General features: G+C 40.1%; 1 protein-coding gene across 1 annotated transcript in view; it reads right to left on the minus strand.

Moving 5' to 3' along the window:
- Positions 1-18347, minus strand: part of LOC115213415 (diphosphomevalonate decarboxylase) — a 28690-nt gene extending 10343 nt beyond the window's left edge. The window contains exons 1-7 of the mRNA XM_029782378.2: positions 18100-18347; positions 11432-11502; positions 8346-8413; positions 4085-4131; positions 2886-3035; positions 2020-2074; positions 290-605 (exon numbers count right to left, since the gene is read on the minus strand). Coding sequence (XP_029638238.1) covers positions 290-605; positions 2020-2074; positions 2886-3035; positions 4085-4131; positions 8346-8413; positions 11432-11502; positions 18100-18157 — 765 coding nt within the window. The 5' untranslated portion in view covers positions 18158-18347. The remainder of the gene's footprint in view (positions 1-289; positions 606-2019; positions 2075-2885; positions 3036-4084; positions 4132-8345; positions 8414-11431; positions 11503-18099) is intronic.
- Between the last annotated feature and the right edge of the window lie 5391 nt (positions 18348-23738).

Here is a 23738-nt window from a genome sequence, read left to right on the forward strand (position 1 = left end):
GCCCACAGTCAAAATCGTCCAACCCATGCTAGCATGGAAAGCGGACTTTAAACGATGATGATGATGAAAACCTGCTCTAAATTGTTTTGCAACAATAAATGTCTTTTTTTAAGCCAGTCTTATCCACAGCGTGCGTTTGGTGTTCTGTTTTCTTTAGGCTATGGCCTGAATTACATATTACTGCAATAAGGGTGGTACTTATTACAAGGAATATTCTATTTATTACACTCTCAATAACAAACATTTTATACAATTTCATGTGACAGCAAAAAGAAGCATTGAAATTTACCTTCATGCAAATCTGAGCAAACTTCTCAAAATCTTTCTCTGCAATGGATGCCCGCAGTTCTGCTAGTCTACGAGGTACGATGCACTCCACCCGAGAGCGTAGTAATTCACTGGTGTTTACACTGTTTTGCATACCAAGTGTGCTGCTAACGGTTTTCGGTTGTTCACTGACGACCAACAGTAATGCCCTTAATTCTGGCCAGTGGTCACAGGGAGCAATCTGTCTGGCCAGTGAGTCTGATCCATCGCTGCAATGCCCTAAATCCCATTCCACAAAGCCACCGTACATACTCCGGCAGGCACTTCCTGAGCCTAACCTGGAGAAGAAAAACAATAGGTTTAATGATGAAACATCCACAGCTTACAAAGAGAAATAACAGATAAGTAGTAGTAGTAGTAGTAGTAGTAGTAGTAGTATTTATGAGAGAGCACTGGAAAAGGACAAAAGCAGTGCACTTTTACATCATATCATATCTATAAAAGGCATGTGTGTGTGCGTGCGCGCATGTGTGTGTGTGTGTGTGTATGTACGTGATTGCAAATTTATGCACATCCACAAATTACCACGCATGTCGCTCAAATTTTAGGACATTCGTCAACACCTTATCTGGGTTTTGTCAACTTATTTTTTTTTTCCCAAGACACCCACGGATAGTGGTAAAACTCTATTTTCAGTCATAGCTTTTAACCATAAAAAATATCAGCCATAGCTTTTTGACGGTGTCTAACAAAAAAAAAAGATGAAGTAAAGTGGAAGAAGGAGACAGAGAGTTTCACAGGAAAGACAAAGTGAGAGAGGGAGAAAGAGAGAGTAAGTTGTGACATTCATAAAAAATAAAATGTAAAATGTTTTGTTTTTTCTTAAACACGAGATATAGTGTTCAAATTCAGGATGTTTTTGAAAGACACTATATTTTATAATCATAGTATATATACTTTCTCACACAACAATTACAATATATTTAATTTAAATCATTTATTTATTTTAATCGTTCGTCTTTCTCTCCCCTCTCTCTCTCACACATATATTACTTTGGGTGCGAAAGAGTTTTGCTTTTACTTTACGCCAAGTAAAAAAGTGTTTTGTTGAGAGTCGATATTACTTAGTTTCGTTTGAAATAAAGAACTTGATTAGCTTAATAATCGTAACTTAATCCCAGGCAAGGCCGGGTTATACTGCTAGTTGATAATAATTTAATATGATATTCAATAGGACTTTTACTTACAAAAAAATTTAATATTGAAGTAGCAAGTAACCCAAATTTTAAAAAACAGAAAATGCAGTCCTAGAAATGTGGCAGAAGCTGGTACTTGTAGTGGTTTAATCTGACAGCCCCACCCAGAATGTGTAACTAATAAAACTAAAATAGTAAATGTATAAATAAAGCAAGTCACCTGAATAATATACCTGTATATTTGGTTCATGTAAATTGAGATGGAGTGATATTTTAAAATTTAGAAATTTGCATATTATTGGAACAGGTGCTTTGGTACTTGGCTTATCCTGCCGACTGTAAAATCTATCAACACCTCATTTCCACCTCACAGCATCTCTCTCTCTCTCTCTCTCTCTCTCTCTCTCTCCACTAACTACTATTAATACTACAGTTTGGTTTCCTTAGAGTTTCATGTGAATAATTTTTTATCACTTTCAAAACTAATTGAAACACATAAGCAGAGTATTTCAATACAAATGTAGTCACAAAAAGGTTAAGCATTCCAAAGTCTTACCTGGCAATGCCAGAGAGATCACCTTCTACTTCAAACAGGTTAGCCATTGCAGCAACTAAAAGGTAAAAACAGTTTAATAGGTTAGGTTTGTTCAGAGACAAAAAAAATCATCATCACCGTTTAACGTCTGCTTTCCATGCTAGCATGGGTTGAACGATTTTGACTGAGGGCTGGCGAACCAGATGGCTGCACCAGGCTTCAATCTTGATCTGGCAGAGTTTCTACAGCTGGATGCCCTTCCTAACACCAACCACTCTGAGAGTGTAGTGGGTGCTTTTTACGTGCCACCAGCACAGGGCCAATCAGGGGGTACTGACAACAACCTCGCTCAAATCTTTTTCACATACCACTGGCACAAGTGCCAGTAAGGCGACGTTGGTAACGATCATGCTCGAATGGTGCCTCTTACATGCCACCGGCACAGAGGCCAGATAGCCGCTCTGGCAACAATCACGCTCAGATGGTGCTCTTAAAACCCTACTAGCACGGGGCTCGAGTGCCAGTAATGCGACGCTGATAATGATCACGCTCGAATGGTGCCTTTTAAGTGCCACTGGCACAGAAGCCGGGTAGCCACTCTGTCAATGATCACACTCGTATGGTGCTCTTTGCACCCTGCAAGCATGGACGCCAGTCATCGAATTTGATTTTGATTTGAATTAAAATATTTAAATTAAAATGTTCCATCATAAAAACTTTCCATTAAGAGACATTTCACACAGAAATTTTACGACAAAGTTACCTGCATTACTAAATATCTTCAAATTCTTGAATCTTTTCAAAATAAATTGAAACTCAACGCACAGGCTGTGTATATTATTAGAAATGTGGTCACAAAAGGATTTTTAAAATGGAGATGATCTTACCTAAGCAAGAATATCCTGCAGCAGATGACGCTAAACCGGCAGAAACAGGGAAGTTGTTCTCGGAGCAAATATGAAGATGCCAGTTTAACATGTCCTCTTTGTTAGCTTGGCCATTTTTCTCGCCATTACACCGAAACGCTCGATGCTTAACTGGAAAAAAAATAAATAAATCACATGTAATATGTATACATCAGGCAAGTGCTGTCAGTAATTACTCAGAGTAGGCAGTTGGCGACCTTTATGTAGTAAAACATACAAAAAATAAGCAAAACACAGACGCGTGACTGAGTTGAAGGCAGATCTATTCCTGCCTTTATAGCACGTAGAGAAAACAGTGTTGTAGGACTGTATGCAGCATGTGTACTACAGCAGTATTATGCGTAGCTTAAATATTGAGATTGAAAAGCAGGGGCGAATTATGCCTACCTAATCTACAAAAAATAAAACATTTTGCATTTTAAGCATAGCAATCAGAGTAACCTTCATAATTTTATTGAATTAGGTGCATATTTTGCCATGAGAGGAAAATGTTGCTATCGATCTATTTTATTCGAGGTAGGCACTGCCTACCTAGGCAGCACATGCCTGATATGCATAGTCATACACACATAATATATAAACACACATTCTTTTACTGGTTTCACTCATTGGACTATGACTATGCTGTGGAACCACCTCGAAGGACTTCAGTTGATTCCATAAACAGCAGTACACTGCCAAGCCCTGATTTTGTCAATTCCATAAGAGAGAAAGGAAATATTAGGTTGTTTATAAAGTGACATATTCAGAATATACATACATATATACATATATATATATATTACATATATATATATACATTTATATAAATATACATACATATATATATATATATATATATATACATACATAGATTTTGATTGGCTTGGAGCTATAGCAGAAGACACTTGCCCAAGGTGCCACACTATAGGACTGAACTCAAAACCATGTAGTTTGGAAACAAACTTGTTAACCATCAACCATTCTACAAATACAAGCACTTCATTATAGTTAATTAACTAATTAATTACCAATGCATGTTTTTTTTTAAGAATGGTATGATACGCCCAAAGCGGAAAAATATCTGTTTCAACACAGGATTTCACATCAAGAATCAGGTAAAACCAACACAAAAATGTAATAAATTTATCTTCTACTGCAGAAATTATAAAACAACTTACTTTTACGGATGATATTCTGTAATCGAGGATTATCAGGGTTTTGTTCTCTGTGGAGATAGAAGCAAATGGAGCATGTGTTAAAATAACAATGAATGAAGAGCAAAGTGGCTATAGGGCTAAGGGGCTGGATTAGTGACCACATGGTCTTAAGTTCAGATCTTACAATGGTTGTCATTGTTGTTTGTTTTTTGCCTTATTTACTGGCCAAAGGTGGGAGGTCAGCACCCTTGACAGAGCCTCCAAATTTGGTAAAAACAACTCTTTAGCATTTAGATTATTGTCAAATGCAATGCTTATTTATTCACATCCTTTTGTATTAATCATGGATTATCTTGAAACTTAAAGATTTTAATCAAATTTGATGACTTGTGTCCGTGCTAGCGGGGTACAAAGGGTACCATACGAGTGTGATCATTGACAGAGCTGCTAACCGGCTTCTGTGCCAGTGGTACTTAAAAGGCACCATTCAAGCGTGATCGTTACCAGCGTCGCCTTACTGGCACTCGAGCCCCGTGCTAGTAGGGTGCTAAGAGCACCATCTGAGCGTGATCATTGCCAGAGCGGCTATCTGGCCTCCGTGCTGGCGGCACATAAAAGACACCATTCGAGCGTGATCATTACCAGCATCACCTTACTGGCACCTGTGCAGGTGGCATGTGTAAAAGATTCGAGCAAGGTCGTTGCCAGTACCACCTGACTGGCCCCATGCCAGTGGCACGTAAAAGCACCCACTACACTCTCGGAGTGGTTGGCATCAGGAAGGGCATCCAGCTGTAGAAACTCTGCCAGATCAAGAGTGAAGCCTGATGCAGCCATCTGGTTCGCCAGCCCTCAGTCATTCGTCCAACCCATGCTAGCATGGAAAGCGGACGTTAAATGATGATGCTGTCCTCATTCATACACATCACATGACCAAACCAGTCTGCTTTTTTAAAGTGGCAGAGAGGATGCTTCTTCTGAGACTCCAACATTTTTTTTCATTTCTTACATTATTAGAGCTTTTATGAATTATTTTCGATAAAGTAATTGGTTTAGTAGTATAAAAAATTCTTTGCAATGTTGCTTTGTCAAATAGTAGTTAACTTCACTGTGGCCTTCCAATGTAAAAGACTTCTTAACTTTTGTACTAACAGTTGAGAATAATAGTTCTTTAGTGAAAGTAGTGGCAACACTGAATAATTGAGGAATGTTCCATTCCCTTATAGGGGTGACAGCTAAATCTCCTTTGGGAAACTTACTTTACAATTTGCTTAATGCCTGGGAAACTAAGGGTCCTGTCCAAACCTCTTGCACTGAATTCTCTTCTGCATACCATCCGTACCCTACTCCTCAAAGCTGTACCCCTCAGGAAAACCATCATTTTTAATGGCTTAGAAGAGGAAAGACAGCACCCATAATCTTTTTTAAGGTCTTCAAGAATGGTGGGAGAAATAAAGTTAACCTCAGACCAGAGACCCAGCTCAGATGATTGCAACAGAATTAACTCCACTAAAGGCCGATGCCAGCGCCGCCTCGACTGGCTTCTGTGTCGGTGGCACGTAAAAAGCACCATCCAAATCGTGGCCGAAGCCAGTGCCGCCTCGACTGGCTTCCATGCAGGTGGCACGTGAAATGCACCCACTACACTCACGGAGTGGTTGGCATTAGGAAGGGCATCCAGCTGTAGAAACATTGCCAGATAAGACCGGAGCCTGGTGCAGCCTTCTGGCTTCCCAGATCCCCGGTCGAACCGTCCAACCCATGCTAGCATGGAAAGCGGACGTTAAACGATGATGATGATGATGATGAAAGTCACCAAAAAGCTTGTTGGTGTTGTTAAACTGAACTCAATTTCTTTGAGACATTGAACATCAAATACCTCAATCCTCCCAATGTAAACAGGACTTGCAACAGGTATGAACTACTGCCCTATCTTTCTCACACTAAATAATAAAAGTACTATTAATTCAAAAGGTAGGACTAAAACAAAATCTCAAGTACCACAAAAGATGTTCTGATTTTGAAACAATGAAACTAAAGATAACACACCTCAATCAATCGAAAAAGGTTTTACATCTCTCCATAGGAAAGATTATTTAGGGAGAGTCTGATGTTATAGCACAGTTAATGGGTCTGAAAACCCAGACATTTGCATAAATATTTGGAATGAATTTTATACCTGAATGCAGTTCTTAAAACAAAACCAGTCAACCACAAAAATAATGATGGCTGCTATATTTCAATAAGATGAACTGAAGCAATGAAAGCAATTTATGTGTCAGGCAGAAAATAAAAAGCAAAACGCCTACGTAAAGTAACATATCAAACACTTAATAGAGAAGTATTAGAAGTCGGTATGTTAGAAGATAAATTAAAGAAGGTAGGTTGTCAGAATTAATAGAGCAACAGATAAAATGCCCAATAACATTTAGATATATCCTATTACATTCTAGGTTTAAATACCAGTATGGTTAAACTTTGCCTTTTATCCTTCAAAAGATGATTAAAGTCAAGAAGTGGGGACAATATGCTCAACCGTTACCTTCCTTTTAAATTCCTTACTGGCACTTGAGCCCTGTGCTAGTAGGATATTAAGAGCACCATCCGAACGTGTCATTGCCAGAGCGGCTATCTGGCTTCCTTGCCGGTGGCACGTAAAAGACAACATTTGAGCGGGATCATTACCAGCATCGCCTTAATGGCACCTGTGCCGGTGGCATGTGTAAAAGATTCGAGCGAGGTCATTGCCAGTGCCACCTGTCTGGCCTCGTGCCGGCGGCATGTAAAAGCACCCACTACACTCTCGGAGTGGTTGGCATTAGGAAGGGCATCCAGCTGTAGAAACTCTGCCAGATCAAGATTGAAGCCTGGTGCAGCCATCTGGTTCGCCAGCCCTGTTATTCGTCCAACCCATGCTAGCATGGAAAGCGGACGTTAAACGATGATGATGATGATTTATTTACATGAAAGAAAATTACCTAAAAAACTTTCATGTTAAAAATAACAGCTAAATAAGATTTATTTACATTAAAGAAAATTACCAGAAACATAACACGTTGTTTACAAATATTGACAACATATGCCATTTTGTCATGCACAAAATGACAACTTCCAAATCCTGCTTCTTGACTGGGTGAAAACAATCGAACTTTAAGCCTCTATAACATTTTTAAAATATTTTTCTGGAAAAAATGAAATAACTCCAGCAATTCAGTTTGGGCAAGTCTATTATTGTGCCAACGTCAGAGTAACCAGGGAATATCGAAGAATCAACACCAAGAAGGAAGAAATATTATTTACATATATTTATTGATAAACTCACAGGTAGTTAGAGACAGTAGTACTTGTAGTCATAGCAAAGTTTTTTTTTCAATAGTGATAAAAAGGTTGCTGTCCATCAGAAGAGAAGGAAAGAGTAAGGAATGCACAGTGCTGACTAGAAAGGATAAAGGTGGCTCTGCTCTGATTGGCTGTATGCAAATGAGTTCATTACTAGGATCTAGAACTCTCGTGGGAAAAAAATTTCACGGCCAACTTCTGTCAAACCGTCCAACCCATGCCAGCATGGAAAATGGGTGTTAGACAATGATGTTGATGATGATGGTTTTAAATTGAACATAATACTCCAAATAATTACAAATATTTCTAATAGCAGTAGAACAAGAAACTGTATGCTGTGTCTAGAAATGTCATTCAAATCAATAGTTTAACATTGTAGCCATTTCATCATCATCATCATTTAACGTCCGCTTTCCATGCTAGCATGGGTTGGACGATTTGACTGAGGTCTGGCGAACCAGACTCCAATCTGATCTGGCAGAGTTTCTACAGCTGGATGCCCTTCCTAACGCCAACCACTCCGAGGGTGTAGTGGGTGCTTTTATGTGCCACCGGCATGAGGGCCAGTTTGGTACTACTGGCAACGGCCACGCCCAAATGGTGCTTTTTATGTACCACCTGCACAGGAGCCAGTCCAGCGGCACTGGCAATGACCTCACTCGAATGTTTCACGTGCCACCAGCACAAGTGCTAGTAAGGCGATGTGGTAATGATCACGCTCGAATGGTGTGCTTAACGTGCCATAGGCACGAAGGCCAGCTTGTTGCTCTGGCAACGATCTCACTCGTATGGTACTCTTAGCGCCGGATGCCAGTCACCAAGTTAACCAATTTAACTATTGTAAAACCATCACACTGTAACAAACATTAATGGGAAATATTAATACTGATATAAATATGAAGAAATGTTTGGAAATTTAATTGATAAATCCATCAATACTTACACTGCATTAAGCCATATTCTAGTCTTCTCAAAATCCTTACTCAATGCAACGGTTGTTTTTGCTCGAAGCTGTGCAGAAAAATAAATAAATTTGGATTATTTATTTGTTTGTTACATCAAAGAAAAAATATCCATGCTAGCATGGGTTGGACGATTTTGAATGAGAGCTGGCGAACCAGATGGCTGCACCAGGCTCCAATCTTGATTTGGCAGAGTTTCTACAGTTGGATGCCCTTCCTAATGCCAACCACTCCATGAGTGTAGTGGGTGCTTTTACGAGCCACCAGCACGGGGCCAGTCAGGTGGCACTGGCAATGACCTCACTCGAATCCTTTTACACATGCCACCAGCACAGGTGCCAGTAAGGCGACGTTAGTAACAATCACACTCGAATGGTGCCCTTTTGCGTGCCACTGGCACGGAAGCCAGTTGGCTGCTCTGGGATAGTTTATATCACAGAACCAAAGCAATCTTGGGCAGGTTAGGGTTGAATACATGTTTTGAGGGGTGTTTTTCCAGTCAGACATAGTTTGGGGTCTTAAGTACATCATCTTGCATTTTATTCCTATGAGTAACCTAATGCTCTCAGCATTCCCCCAACAAATACCTAAACTTGGTTTATCTCACCAGTAGAGACCTTCTATCATTAATTTACAACAAATATTCGCAAAACATCATCTATTCAAATTACTTGTCTATACCAGTATTTTTCTCATTTGCACACATTGGTCAATGCTCAAATATAACCACCAGCATCCAAAGAGAATAACATGAGTTAATACAGGATAAAAAAGTGACTTTTGTAAGAGGAGTGGCTGTGTGGTAAGTAGCTTGCTTACCAACCACATGGTTCCGGGTTCAGTCCCACTGCGTGGCACCTTGGGCAAGTGTCTTCTACTATAGCATCAAGCCGACCAAAGCCTTGTGAGTGGATTTGGTAGACGGAAACTCAAAGAAGCTCGGCGTATATATGTGTATATATATATATGTGTGTGTGTGTATGTGTGCCTGTGTTTTTCCTCCCAACATCGCTTGACAACCGATGCTGGGGTGCTTACGTCTCTGTAACTTAGCGGTTTGGCAATAGAGACCAATAGAATAAGTACTAGGCTTACAAAGAATAAGTCCTGGGATCGATTTGCTCGAATAAAGGCGGTGCTCCAGCATGGCCACAGTCAAATGACTGAAACAAGTAAAAGAGAAAAGAGTATCTCTTTTCCACATAGCAACATAGCATACCTCACATTTAACTTATACCCCAATTGCTTTGTCATCTTACTTGCACTTAGCTTTTGACATGTATTAGTATTGCAACATCTTAATCCCCAATCAAGCAAGAAACATCGACATTCACTGTCTATCTTTCACGACCATGTAGCATTGATCCTTCTGGGCATGTGTCATAGGACCACATTATTTCAAGCAAGAGTTATCTTCCCTGTCATAAAATTTTCTACATCAGAAATCAAGGTTTCAAATCTCAACATAGCATAACAATAATATTTTTTTAAACATTTAACTTGCACTGTGGAATACTCAACAAAACTGCTATTAACCGTTGATTACAATTTCAGTGCCTTCCAACAGTATCATTCTTCCCAGAGGTGCCAAACAGCAATGATGGTGCCAGAGAATGTCTGTGTCCTTTTGGCCAGAGTAAAACACACCTTTTTTTTAACCTTTGGTCATTCATGCAGCCACCATAATAGACAGAAAGTGGTAGTGACCACCCCAACTGTACATCAACTATTTTGCTTTGGTGGCAAGTGTAAAAGGATTCGAGCGAGGTCGTTGCCAGTACCACCTCACTGGCCCCCGTGTCGGTGGGACGTAAAAAGCACCCACTACACTCTCGGAGTGGTTTGTGTTAGGAAGGGCATCCAGCTGTAGGAACTCTGCCAGATCAAGACTGGAGCCTGGTGCAGCCATCTGGTTCGCCAGCCCTCAGTCAAAATCGTCCAACCCATGCTAGCATGGAAAGCGGACGTTAAACGATGATGATGATGATGATTTATTGAAGACTCAAATCAACAAACTGACAGAAATGTTTGAAAATTGGATAAAATAATGTCCAGCTCATTCTAACACTGTCCAAACTATCAAGCTCATTCTGGAATCAATCGAATAAAGTCGTCTCCTTATAATAACTCCTGGCCTTGTGCCTAAATTAAAAGCCATTGTTTATTTGGGGGTGTGTCCTTTGCTGTCAGCTTTGGTCTTTCTCTCACACGCAACCGGCATAACCATTGTGGGGCATTTTATTGTTGAATTCCTGCTTCGCTGTCCATCCTAAGTCCAATGTCAGCCAGGTAAGACGCAGTCAGTCCAACTATAAACCCATGACATCCTGTCTCTACTGGAATCACTGTGGACTGCCATCCCTTTTGCATCACACAGTTCTTTATGTCCTTCATACTGCATGGACTTATTCTGGGTACTGTCAACCAATTCAACAAGCATAATTTATTTTGCCAAAGCAAGTGCATTGCTTCTTTATTGCAATACAGTTTGGGAATATAAACACTTTCTTCAAATCAACCTGCACTTTTAAGTCATTAGCATCATAAAACAGGTTTGGTTTTAAATGTCCCTTTGTTTATGCTTCTGAGTTATCCTTTCAGCTGTCTTACTGTTTCCATTTAGAACATGCTCCACAATAGTTTTTTTTTTACCTGGCTACCATAAGCATTGGTTTCTTAACCCAGCTGTCTTAGTCACATGCTCCTCTTAAATATAACAAATTTCTTTAATCACATCTTGGTTACCTTTGTTACTCTGATGAGATAACCATTTGTTCTACATCCATCCCACCTGGAGTCTTGTAGTAGTAGTAGTAGTATAAAGCCCAGCTCTTATAAAGCATGATAGCAAACTGACCCACTCCTAAAACAGCTTATTCTCTATAGTGAGGTGGAATATGGGACAAAACTAACCACACACACACAACTTGTATAGACTAACAGACAATACAAAGTGTTGCACAAAACACAAAAACCTCAAAGAAGAGATTAAGTCATGAAATTTTAAATATTACATTTTGTGCCAAGATTCTCAAAGAATCTATGATGGTATAAAAAGGAACCTTACCTGAGTAGGACTGAGTGTTATGCTTATCGAGGAATTCAGAGGAAGAATAAGGTTTTCATCACGTTTACCCCCTGAAAATGAAATGAAATTAATATTTTTATTAAGTGTTATGCATAAAAATACAAACAGAAGCAAGTTAATTGATATGGCAAACTGAATATTAAGCAGGTTAAAGCCATACATACAAAATACAAATATATAAATCAAATGGAAATTGTAGTTGTGATACCTGTACCGGTGGCACATAAAGAGCACCATCCGAACGTGGTCGATACCAGCGCCGCCTTGACTGGCTTCTGTGCCGGTGGCACGTAAAAAGCACCAACTGATCATGGCTACAGCCAGCCCCCCCTGGTACCTGTGCCGGTAGCATGTAAAAAGCACCCACTACACTCACGGAGTGGTTGGCATTAGGAAGGGCATCCAGCTGTAGAAACACTGCCAGATCAGACTGGAGCCTGGTGCAGCCTCCTGGCTTCCCAGACCCCGGTTGAACCGTCCAACCTATGCTAGCACGGAAAACAGACATTAAACAATGATGATGATGATGTGTGTATGTACATACACATCATCATCATTTAAACAACCATTTTCCATACTGTCATGGGTTGGATGGTTTGACAGGAACTGGCAAGCTAAGTGCCACACCAGCATCCATAGTCTATTCTAGCTTGGTTTCTACAGCTGGATGCCTTTCCTAATGCCAACCACTTTACAAAGTGTATGTAGTTTCCATGCATTTGCAGAATCTATGAAAGACTTGAAGAAGTTGGATCACGGGCAAGCCAACAGCAAAGGTAGGTTTCATAAAGTGGCAAGCTGGCATCATCGAATTTGATTTTGATTTGATATATATTTATATATATAAGGATAAGATCATTGTTTAAAATACCAATCATATCAAGTGGCCAGCATGGGAATAAAAACCTTATAGGTATTAATTATTATTATAATCCAATAATTAATTTTGCTAGTTTATTTGTCTATTCCTCTGGTGCTATATGAATACATCAAGTGGTTTTAGAATAAGGTTTTGACTGCTATCTCTAGCATAGTGGTATCTCTTAGATAGCCTTAATTATAATTTTATACATAGAGAGAGAGATACATGTACACATGCCGACCAAAGTAAAAAGCACTCATGCAAACCCCTACAAAAAGCACTAAAGAGAGTAAAAAATCCGGGCAAATATCAATAAGGCACTCAGAAATTTAGTTCAGGAAAATTTTCATTAGAGTTACTTTCACAATTCATACTATTGATTCTATTCTTGTTTACAGATTTTGAGCTGAGAAGTTGGATCATGGGCAAGCCAACAGCAAAGGTAAGTTGCATAAGGTGGCAAGCTGGCGTCATTGAATTTGATTTTGATTCGATATCATCATCATCATCAGCGTTTAACGTCCGTTTTCCATGCTAGCATGGGTTGGACGGTTCAACTGGGGTCTCTGAAGCCAGAAGGCTTCATCAGGCCCAGTCAGATCTGGCAGTGTTTCTACGGCTGGATGCTCTTCCTAACGCCAACCACTCCGTGAGTGTAGTGGGTGCTTTTTACGTGCTACCCGCACAGGTGCCAGACAGAGCTGGCATATATATATTTATTTATATATATAAGGTGGCACGTGAAACATTTGAGCGAGGTCGTCGCCAGTGCTGCTGGACTGGCTCCTGTGCAGGTGGCACATAAAAAGCACCATTTGGGGTTGTGTCAGTTGCCAGTACCACCAAACTGGCCCTCGTGCCGGTGGCACGTAAAAGCACCCACTACACTCTCATACTGGTTGGCGTTAGGAAGGGCATCCAGCTGTAGAAATTTTGCCAGATCAGATTGGGGTCTGGTTCGCCAGACCTCAGTCAAATCGTCCAACCCATGCTAGCATGGAAAGCGGATGTTAAATGATGATGATGATGATGATGATTTCATGCTGGCATGAGCTGGACATTTTAGCAGCATCCAATATGTCAGAGGGCTGCCCCTTTAAATGTTCCCTAATGCTCCATTTATTGTGCTGCTAAATTCTCAGCCAAATTCCAGGTAGTTGAATACAAAAATTTTATACTGTGGAAATTAAATTTATGTATTTGAAAGTGGGAAATACTTATCTAGTGCAGCAAAGAATTTTTGAGGAATACTAGAAGCTATTGTGTATGTCAATGGTGCATCATACCAGATAATATTCCTTGGTTTATTCTTTCTATTATTTATCATCATCATCATAGATTAAAATCGATTTTCCATGCTAGCACGGGTTGGATGGTTCGACAGGGGTCTGGGAAGCCAGGAGGCTGCACCAGGCCCAGTCTGATCTGGCAGTGTTTCTACAGCTTGATGCCCTTCCTAATGCCAACCACTCCGTGAGTGTAGTGGGTGCTTTTTACATGCCACTGGCATAGGTGCCAGGGGAGGCTGGCAGCGGCCACGATCGGTCGGTACTTTTTATGTGCCACTGGCACAGAAGCCAGTCGAGGCGGCGCTGGCATCGGCCACATTCGGATGGTGCTTTTTACTCTTGAATGTAGAACTGAATTTCTAGTGTTTATTGTACCTATATATCTGCCCTGCCAAAGACTACTTTCTCTGTTAACCTTCCTCTGATATTGCTGCACTTCTTATGTGTCCATAGCTTGCACCAGGCGCACCTTATGGAGTTTCTACCTACAACTTGTACATAATTCTTCATCTCTTAAATATAGGACTGTATTATCAGTGCAAATGTATTGAGAAAAGCTGGGCATAAGAGGAATCAAATGCAGCATACAAGAGAGAAGACTATGTTAGTTTGGACATTTGATGCGTATGAATGAAGACAGCTGCATAAAGAAGTGCCGATCACTGAAAGTGGATGGTACCCGCGGAAGAAGGAAACCCAAGAAGATATGGGATGGAGTGGTAAGGACCGATCTCAGGATGTTGGGCCTCACAGAGGAAATGACAATGGACCAAGATGTCTGGCAATATGAAGTTCCTGAAGTGCTGTCTTCCACCCATGTGCTTGCGAAGACCAGTTGAGGCAAGTGAAATCGAAGTCAAAATCAAACTCGGTGACTGGCATCCGTTGCTATTGGAGCACTAAGAGTACCATACAAGTGAGATCATTGCCAGAGCAACACGCTGGCCTTCATGCCGATGGCACGTTAAACGCACCATTCGAGCATGATCGTTACCGCGTCGCCTTACTAGCACTTGTGCTGGTGGCATGTGAAACATTCAAGTGAGGTCGTCACCAGTGCCGCTGGACTGGCTCCTGTGCAGGTGGCACATAAAAAGCACCATTTGGGCATGGCGGTTGCCAGTACCACCGAACTGACCCTCGTGCCGGTGGTGCGTAAAAGCACCCACTACACTCTCGGAGTGGTTAGTGTTAGGAAGGGCATCCAACTGTAGAAACTCTGCCAGATCAGATTGGAGTCTGGTTCGCCAGACCTCAGTCAAATCGTCCAACCCATGCTAGTATGGAAAGCGGACATTAAATGATGATGATTCCATGCTGGCATGGGCTGGGCATTTTAACAGCATCCAATATGTCAGAGGGCTACATCTTTTTCCAAAGTTCTATACCTCAATGCCCTTCCTAATGCCAACCACATCAGAGAGTACTGGGTGCATTTTTCATGGCATCAGCTGTAGTGAGGCTGCCTTGGAAACGGGTGTTGTGCTTATTCTTTACCTCCACCAAACTTCTACATAGATGTAATTTTTCGTGCTCATTTCAAAAACCAAAATTATTCTTAATTAATAATTTCTCTATCAAATGATTGAAATTTCCGTAATTAGCATTAAAAGAATTATAGAAATTTTCAATAAAATAGGAAGAGGTAGATCAAGATCGATTAATTCAAAATATACAGAGTTCCTGGAAAGGAGAGATGAGAATATTTGGTACTACTTGAGAACAGTGGTCCCGGTGCGCGTACTCGCGCCAGCTAGTCATGACTAGTCGATCCTTACTTTGTGTTTTTGTGTGTTATTTACTTTGTGTAAAAAAAATCATTTATTTTGAGTTTTATTTACTTTGCTAGGTAGTCGTAGGATCGACTAGTCACGACTAGCTAGCGCGGATACACGACTACGCGAGTGCGCGCACCGGGATCACTGTTCGCTAGTAGTACCGGATATTTAACGACGATAATATCTAAAAAGAAAAGTAAATGATTATTCCGATTGTTCGATCAATTTGATTGCCTACTTGATTGCACAGACACTTGTAATTTTAACAAACTCGGGCAGAATCAGCACGACAAAGCTGCCCCCTTTAAATTACATACATATACAGTCGATAGGACGGACTTTTTTCTATTCAGTTTCTGTTCCCCTTTCACCCAGAAGAAATGAACTGACACGACACTAGAAGGAAGAGACTTGCCGAAGATACCGAGTAACGGTACCGAAAGAAAAACCAAACCACTTCTTCACCATTTCAAACACATACACTGTGTAAGTGGGTATATTGAGGGTAAATTTGGGGAAGTACACCCCAAAGAAAATCTAATAAACTTCCAAATTACGGAGATTTTCTGCAGGACTAAAGCAATATGATTAATGAAGGGCCATATCCCGGAATCGTCACTCATCTATCAGAACACGGAGATACACGACTTATTTTGATTTTTTTTCCTTTCTCTGAACTATTTCTAATTAAAACATGTTTTCCAATTAGCGTAAGGGCAAAGGAATAATTTGCGACAGACAAGGAAAATAAAGAGAATTTGGATGTAAGAGTGATGGTGTATTGTTATGTATACAGACCAAAATGGCTGTGGAAAATGCGCGCGCGCGAGTTTATTTGGCAGAAGCCAAAGGAAGAAGAAGCTAATCTCAACATCCTATTATTTGGTCGTTCGAACAGCTGGAAGCAGCATCCGAATCTCCCCCACAAATCACACCACCTTTTTTTAAAAAAGGGTACTACTAGCGAACAGTGGTCCCGGTGCGCGCACTCGCATAGTGACGCATCCGCGCTAGCCAGTCGTAAGTAGTCGATCCTACAACGACTACCTAGCAAAGTAAATAAAACACAAAATAAATAAATTTTTTTTACACAAAGTAAATAATTTTTTAAACAAAGTAAATCCCGTCACTTAGCGGTTCGGCAAAAGGAGACCGATAGAATAAGTACTGGGCTTACAAAGAATAAGTCCCGGGGTCGATTTACTCGACTAAAGGCGATGCTCCAGCATGGCCGCAGTCAAATGACTGAAACAAGTACCAAAAAGAGTAACACACAAAAACACAAAGTAAGGATCGACTAGTCATGACTAGCTGGCGCGGATGCGCGAGTAGGCGAGTGCGCGCACCGGGACCACTGTTCGCTAGGGGTACCCTAAAAAAAGGAGGAGGGTACATTACAAAAGAAAGTCTTGGATAACATCTTGATAAGAGATGCTCATAGAATGTCTTCTGCCATGGGTTCGTTCATAACAAGTCCCTTCACTGTAAACAGACACCTTGGGCATTCATGGAACGGAAACAAGTCTCGAAATAAAATGGAATTTGAAGAGACCATCCATGAAGTGATGTTAGTATGACAAGACGTAAATACATAAAGTGTTTTGGTACAGGGCCCTCTCTCAATCGGAGGACCTCGAGATCTTCCACACGTATTCTACATATTGTACAACGGTTACAATAATAACATTTATTCTAATCGTTGTTTATGTCCCAGGTCAGCAGCCCCCGATCAAACAGATCTATGATGACAGCCGTTAGGCAATCCTTCGGTATTGGTATATATAAGGTGTCAGGATGAGGAGATGGCAGAATCGATAGCACGCCGGACGAAATACTTAGCTGTATTTCGTCTGTCTTTACGTTCTGAGTTCAAATTCCACCGAGGTCGACTTTGTCTTTCATCCTTTCGGGGTCGTCAATAAATTAAGTACCAGTTACGCACTGGGATCGATGTAATCGACTTAATATGTATGTCTGTCCCTTCTGTGTTTAGCCCCTTGTGGGTAGTAAAGAAATGGGTATTTCGTCTGTCTTTGCGTTCTGAGTTCAAATTCCGCCGAGGTCGACTTCGCCTTTCATCCTTTCGGGGTCGATAAATTAAGTACCAGTTACGCACTGGGATCGATATAATCGACTTAATATGTATGTCTGTCCCTTCTGTGTTTAGCCCCTTGTGGGTAGTAAAGAAATCGGATGAGGAGACGGCTTCATTTACCCCCTTTTTCAGCGTCCTGAGACCGTCCCACTTTCTAAAATTTCAGTTTACTCCGGACTACCTTATCCAATATTGCACTCTTATAATAATAAATAAAGAAAAAGAGGGAAAAAGAAGGCAAAAAAGATGGGTCGAGCAAATGTGGGTACTACTTGAGAACAGCGATCCCGGTGCGCGCACTCGCGCATCCGCGCTAGCTAGGTCGTGACTAGTCGATCCTTACTAGTTAGCAAAGTAAATAAAGTACAAAATAAAATAAAATTTTTACACAAAGTAAATAATTTTTGTTAAACAAAAACACAAAGGATCGACTAGTCACGACTAGCTTACGCGAGTGCGCGCACCGGGACCACTATTGTCAAGTAGTACCCAAATGTGTCATAGTTTCTTCATTGAGTCAAGTTAGTCTACTTTACAAAATAATTATAAAAAGTGCGAGCCGCGGGGTCAGGGTATAAAAGGGGGTAAAGAAAAAAGAAAAAAAGGCGAATGGTATTTCTTACAGTATTTGATGACAGCAATATTAACCGGTGCAACACATGTCACCATCTGCATCTTCATCTTCAGCGATTCCTGATGGTGTCCTAGACAAACGCAGACTCTCACAGACGGTCCCCGATTTCCTCTGGAACCGGTTTCTTCGATAAGAAATCCACAAATAAAACGCAATCAATGAATAATTACACACACGTGCGCGCTCTCTACTCTGTCTGTCTTTCTATTGCACTCCGCTCTCTCTCTCTCACTCCCTCTGCCTTTCTCTTTTTCTTTATTCGTTCTTTCTATTACACTCCTCTCTCTCTCTCTCTCCCTCTGCCTTTCTCTTTATCTCTCTTGTGATATTCACCACGAGCGGCTTTCCAATTTCATACATTTTTTTTTTCCAGATTCAGACTGTTGTATTCACCACGTGCCGCCACATTACTCCACAAAGAAAAACTGAATGTGAAACATTCAAACGGTTAGAAAAGCAGATGAATCTCATTCGAATGAGATACATTAAACAATGTCGTCTAAATCTGCTGTCTCTGAATAAAAGCTGGAGTAGTCCCGGATCTTTTCGGTTTGAACGGCAGTTTTTTTCTAGCGGTGTCATGAAATTGTCACCCATAATTATGATCCTAGTATCGATCTATTGCATTTCAATCTGTTTTAGGGTTAGAGGTGGGGGGAAGGGTATCTTTTTTTTTTTTTTTCAGAAATGTAAATAAACCCAATCTGTTTCTTAAACGAGGAACATATTCATACGGCACAGAATGTTTTCACCTCAATAGACGTCACTGATTGGTTGAAATTGCAGAAATTGAAGAAAAAAAAAACAACAAATATCTTACAAACCATAGAATTTTCTCAATAAAGCCATGAGAAAAAGATGTTTTATTTGACACATTCTACCAGTATATGAAGTTTAAAAGTGTTTAGTTACGTGGAAATTATTATAACTAATTAGAAGCCTCTGCGTGGTCACTTGGACAGCGAGTAATAGCAGTCAAATCTCCCCAAATTCCACTCTGCTACCTCTGGAAAGGGAAGAATGTGGATAATATAAACCTAGATGCACAATGTACGGAAATAAACAAAATGATGGAATAATTAAAGGCTTTCCTACGGCTTAAGAACAACCATAAATATAATTGTTTAGTATTTGTCATCTTTATTTTGTTTTTCCCACCTTTCTTCTCTTCATCAAATTCCTAATATAAGTCATCATCATCATCATCGTTTAACGTCCACTTTCCATGCTAGCATGAGTTGGACGATTTTGACTGAGGGCTGGCAAACCAGATGGCTGCACCAGGTTCCAATCTTGATTTGGCAGAGTTTCTACAGCTGGATGCCCTTCCTAATGCCAACCACTCCGAGAGTGTAGTGGGTGCTTTTTACGTGCCACCAGCACGATGGCCAGTCAGGCGATATTGGCAATGACCTCGCTCGTATCCTTTTTTTTTTTTTTTTTACACATGCCACCAGCACAGGTGCCAGTAAGGCGACGTTGGTAATGATCACGCTCGAATGGTGCCCTTTTACGTGCCACTGGCACGGAAGCCAGTTGGCTGCTCTGGCAACGATCACGCTCGGATGGTGCTCTTGGCACCCTACTAGCACAAGCACAAGTGCCAGTAAGGCGACAGGAAAATATTAATGCTAAAAGAAACTGTTCAACTGAAGTTATGTTATTTATATTTTGCCAAAAGGTTCTTTGATGGCAGTAAAGGAAAATGGCCCATTCAGATCAATATCCTTATCCTTTTGTTAAACTTAGATGTTCTCTCACTTTATTTCATGCTTTAAATCACCATGTTCCACTGTTTGTTTGCCTTGACAGAGTGAGCATGTAGCATTGACTAATCTCCCTCAATCTCACCAGGTGTGTATTTGAAACTGACTCCAAGAGGAGCATATGCCACATGCTGTTCCATTTGATGCTTCTTTGGAGTGCATTCTCCCATATTATCCATTGTCCCAGGATTGGGATCTTTTTGGTTTGAACGGCAGTTTTTAACGTAATTTCTAGGTAACTAAAAAATTTTAAACTTCGTATACTGGTAGAATGTGTTTATAAAACATCTTTTTCTCTTGGCTTTATTGAGAAAATTCTATAGTTTGTAAGATTTTTTTTTTCTGCAATTTCAACCAATCACTGACGTCTATTGAGGTAAAAAAAACATTCTGTGCCGTATGAATATGTCACTCGTTTAAGAAACAGATTGGGTTTATTTACATTTGTGAAGAAAAAAAGATACCCTTCCCCCACCCCTAACCCTAACCCTAAAACAGATTGAAATGCAATAGATTGATACTAGGGTCATAATTATGGGTGACAATTTCATATGACACCACTAGAAAAAACTGCCGTTCAAACCGAAAAGATCCCAGGATTGTCTTCTGCATTCTTTAGGCATTCTCCCTTTCTGAATTACTTATGCGGCACGAAGTTTTGTCAGTGAACAGGTCGCGGTCTCAAAGCGACGAAAATATTTTGACAAATTAAATTTAAATGTTAAAGTGAATCTAACGGTTTTTGTGTGTTTCTTAAATGGCTTATAAACCCCTTCCACACTGCAATTGTTTTCGTTCCAGCACACGATCTCAGATCAAGTCACTCGCTATGCAAGTACATCGCCGTAATTATGCATTCTTCCTTTCTGAATTACTATGGGATCTTTTCGGTTTGAGCGGCGTCATATGAAATTGTCACCCATAATTATGACCCTAGTATCGATCTATTGCATTTCAATCTGTTTTAGGGTTAGGGGTGGGAGGAAGGGTGTCTTTTTTTCTTCACAAATGTAAATAAACCCAATCTGTTTCTTAAACAAGGGACATTTTTCATACGGCAGTGAATGTTTTTTTACCTCAATATATGTCATTGATTGGTTGAAATTGCAGAAATTGAAGAAAAAAAGCAACAAATATCTTACAAACTATAGAATTTTCTCAATAAAGCCAAGAGAAAAAGATGTTTTATAAACACATTCTACCAGTATTTGAAGTTTAAAATTTTTTAGTTACCTAGAAATTATGTTAAAAACTGTCGTTCAAACCGAAAACATCCTTACTATGTCCCTCTTTAATTTCCCTTTTGTCTTTCTCCGCCACCCTTCCACTGAGCTTATGTTTTACCTATTAAGACTGTGCATGTCCTGTTCTTTCCTCAAACATGCAGTTCTTCTTTGCTACACCTTCTGCCTCTAGAACCTTCCATTGTCGGCCGGTTCTCTGGTTAGGTTCTATTGATCTCACTACTTTATCTCTGGAATTCTCAACGTACACAAATGCCTTCCTTTTCTAACCTTGTACTCCTCCATGTTGGACTGCAAGAGTAGCTTCACCATTCCTTGATGACTGTAGAAAGCAACATCAATGAAGCCAGGTGGGACACCATACTATTTCCCTGTGTATTTAAACCCTTTCGTTATAGTATTTATTTTGAGATGCTCTGTGTTTCTTTCAATTATTTAAAATATAACAAAGAATTTAGTAAAAATAACTTCGTTATCATTAAGCTAGTGTTAGGAATATAAATTGCGACTAAAGTTTGGTGGTATATTTTGATGCAAAACTTATGAAAACAAGACATTTATACTACAGAGCCTACAGAGCCAGAGCCAGTTTTGGCCGGGTTGGTAACGAAAGGGTTAATTTCAACCTCATTATTTCCACTGTGCCAATACTAATAATGTATATCTGTAGAGATAATAACATGAACTGCAAATGCCAGACCTCCTGTTAGTCAGAGATGCCACATATATCTATTACTTGGCTTCATTTCTCCAATGTAGAATTACTCTATTGAAGTATTTCATCCAAATGTTCAATGGTGTGTAACATCTTTCCTCATACAATAATTTACAATTGTTTGAATTCAAATGGGTTTGAAAGAAAAATGGTTTCTTTTGACCAGGTACATACGAGGACTAATATTGTGGCAGATGGAGAATGGTATGCTTCATTGTATCATAAGGCGGCGAGCTGGCAGAATCATTAGCATGTCAGGCGAAATGCTTAGCAGTATTTCGTCTGCCGCTATGTTCTGAGTTCAAATTTCACCGAGGACGACTTTGCCTTTCATCCTTTCGGGGTCGATTAAATAAGTACCAGTTACGCACTGGGGTCGATATAATCGACTTAATCCATTTGTCTGTCCCTGTTTGTCCTCTCTGTGTTTAGCCCCTTGTGGGTAGTAAAGAAATAGGTATTTCGTCTGCCGCTGCGTTCTGAGTTCAAATTCCACCGAGGTCGACTTAGCCTTTCATCCTTTCGGGGTCGATTAAATAAGTACCAGTTACGCACTGTGGTCAATGTAATCGACTTAATACCTATGTCTGTCCTTGTTTGTCCCCTCTATGTTTAGCCCCTTGTGGGTAGTAAAGAAATAGGTATGCTTCATTATGTTACTGATACTGAGAAGATGGAAGGGAAAATTTTTATACCAAAATACTCTAACTGTTTAGTCATCTTACCTATGAGGTACATTCCAGAAGTTTTGAGACTGTTTCTAGGAGAGTTAAATGTCCTAGATTATTGTAATTTTAGTATATCATTACTCTACATGTAATAAGCTGGCCTGCCAGCTTTTTTAATTCTTGATTGAAGGATATGGCTGAAAGAGCACTTTGAAGATACCCTTCTAAACACTGCTTATCACACCTGACTAGTTTGCTGAAAACAATCAGGACATGAAGGTAATTTAGAAGCTCGTTATGCAAATAAGTTTTGGATTAAACTGAGCAAAAACTCTACAGAAACTTATGAAATACTCCAGATTACTTATAGATTATCTTCTTTGAGACAAGCATCTGGTTCTTGCTGGCACCAGAGATTCAAGGACAGTAAAGAGGAGGTGAGAGACAACAAGAGGTGTGAGAGGGGGAACGATGTTGGAACATCAGAACTGATTGAGGAATTTCATAATTTTCTGGATGAAAGACTGTTGTGTGTCTATAAAGATGATAAGCATAGTGTGGGAAAATGTATATAGGATTATTTATGATTATTCGTACTTTTTGTTCCCAAGGTGCTCAGTGTTGGAGAGAAGGAAGAGAAGACGTGTTGGTGACAGCAGGAGATAGTTGAGATCATTACCTCCAGTCCATGGGTACTTGTGTTTCTGTGGTAAAGGCGGACAAGAGAAACAACAATTAGAAGGACAGGCAAAAAGAGACGGGTCATTCTTGGCTTTCTTTCTTCAGTCAAGTACCAGAAGTCGAAAAAAATATAAATATAAATATATATATATATATAACCCTCGTGGCCGATGCCAGCCTCGCCTGGCACCAGTGCAGGTGGCGCGTAAAAAGCACCTACTACACTCTCGGAGTGGTTGGCGTTAGGAAGGGCATCCAGCTGTAGAAACTTTGCCAGATCAGACCGGAGCCTGGTGCAGCCTTCTGGCTTGCCAGATCCCCAGTCGAACCATCCAACCCATGCTAGCATGGAAAACGGATGTTAAACGATGATGATGATGATGATGATAAATATATATAAATACAAATATATATAAATATAAATATATATATATATAAATAAATATAAATATATATATATATATATAACCCTAACATATATCATCATCATCATCATCATTGTTTAACATCCGTTTTCCATGCTGGTATGGGTTTGACGGTTTGACTGAGGACTG

Source organism: Octopus sinensis, linkage group LG6 (genome assembly GCF_006345805.1).
Source record: "Octopus sinensis linkage group LG6, ASM634580v1, whole genome shotgun sequence".
NCBI lineage: Eukaryota > Metazoa > Mollusca > Cephalopoda > Octopoda > Octopodidae > Octopus > Octopus sinensis.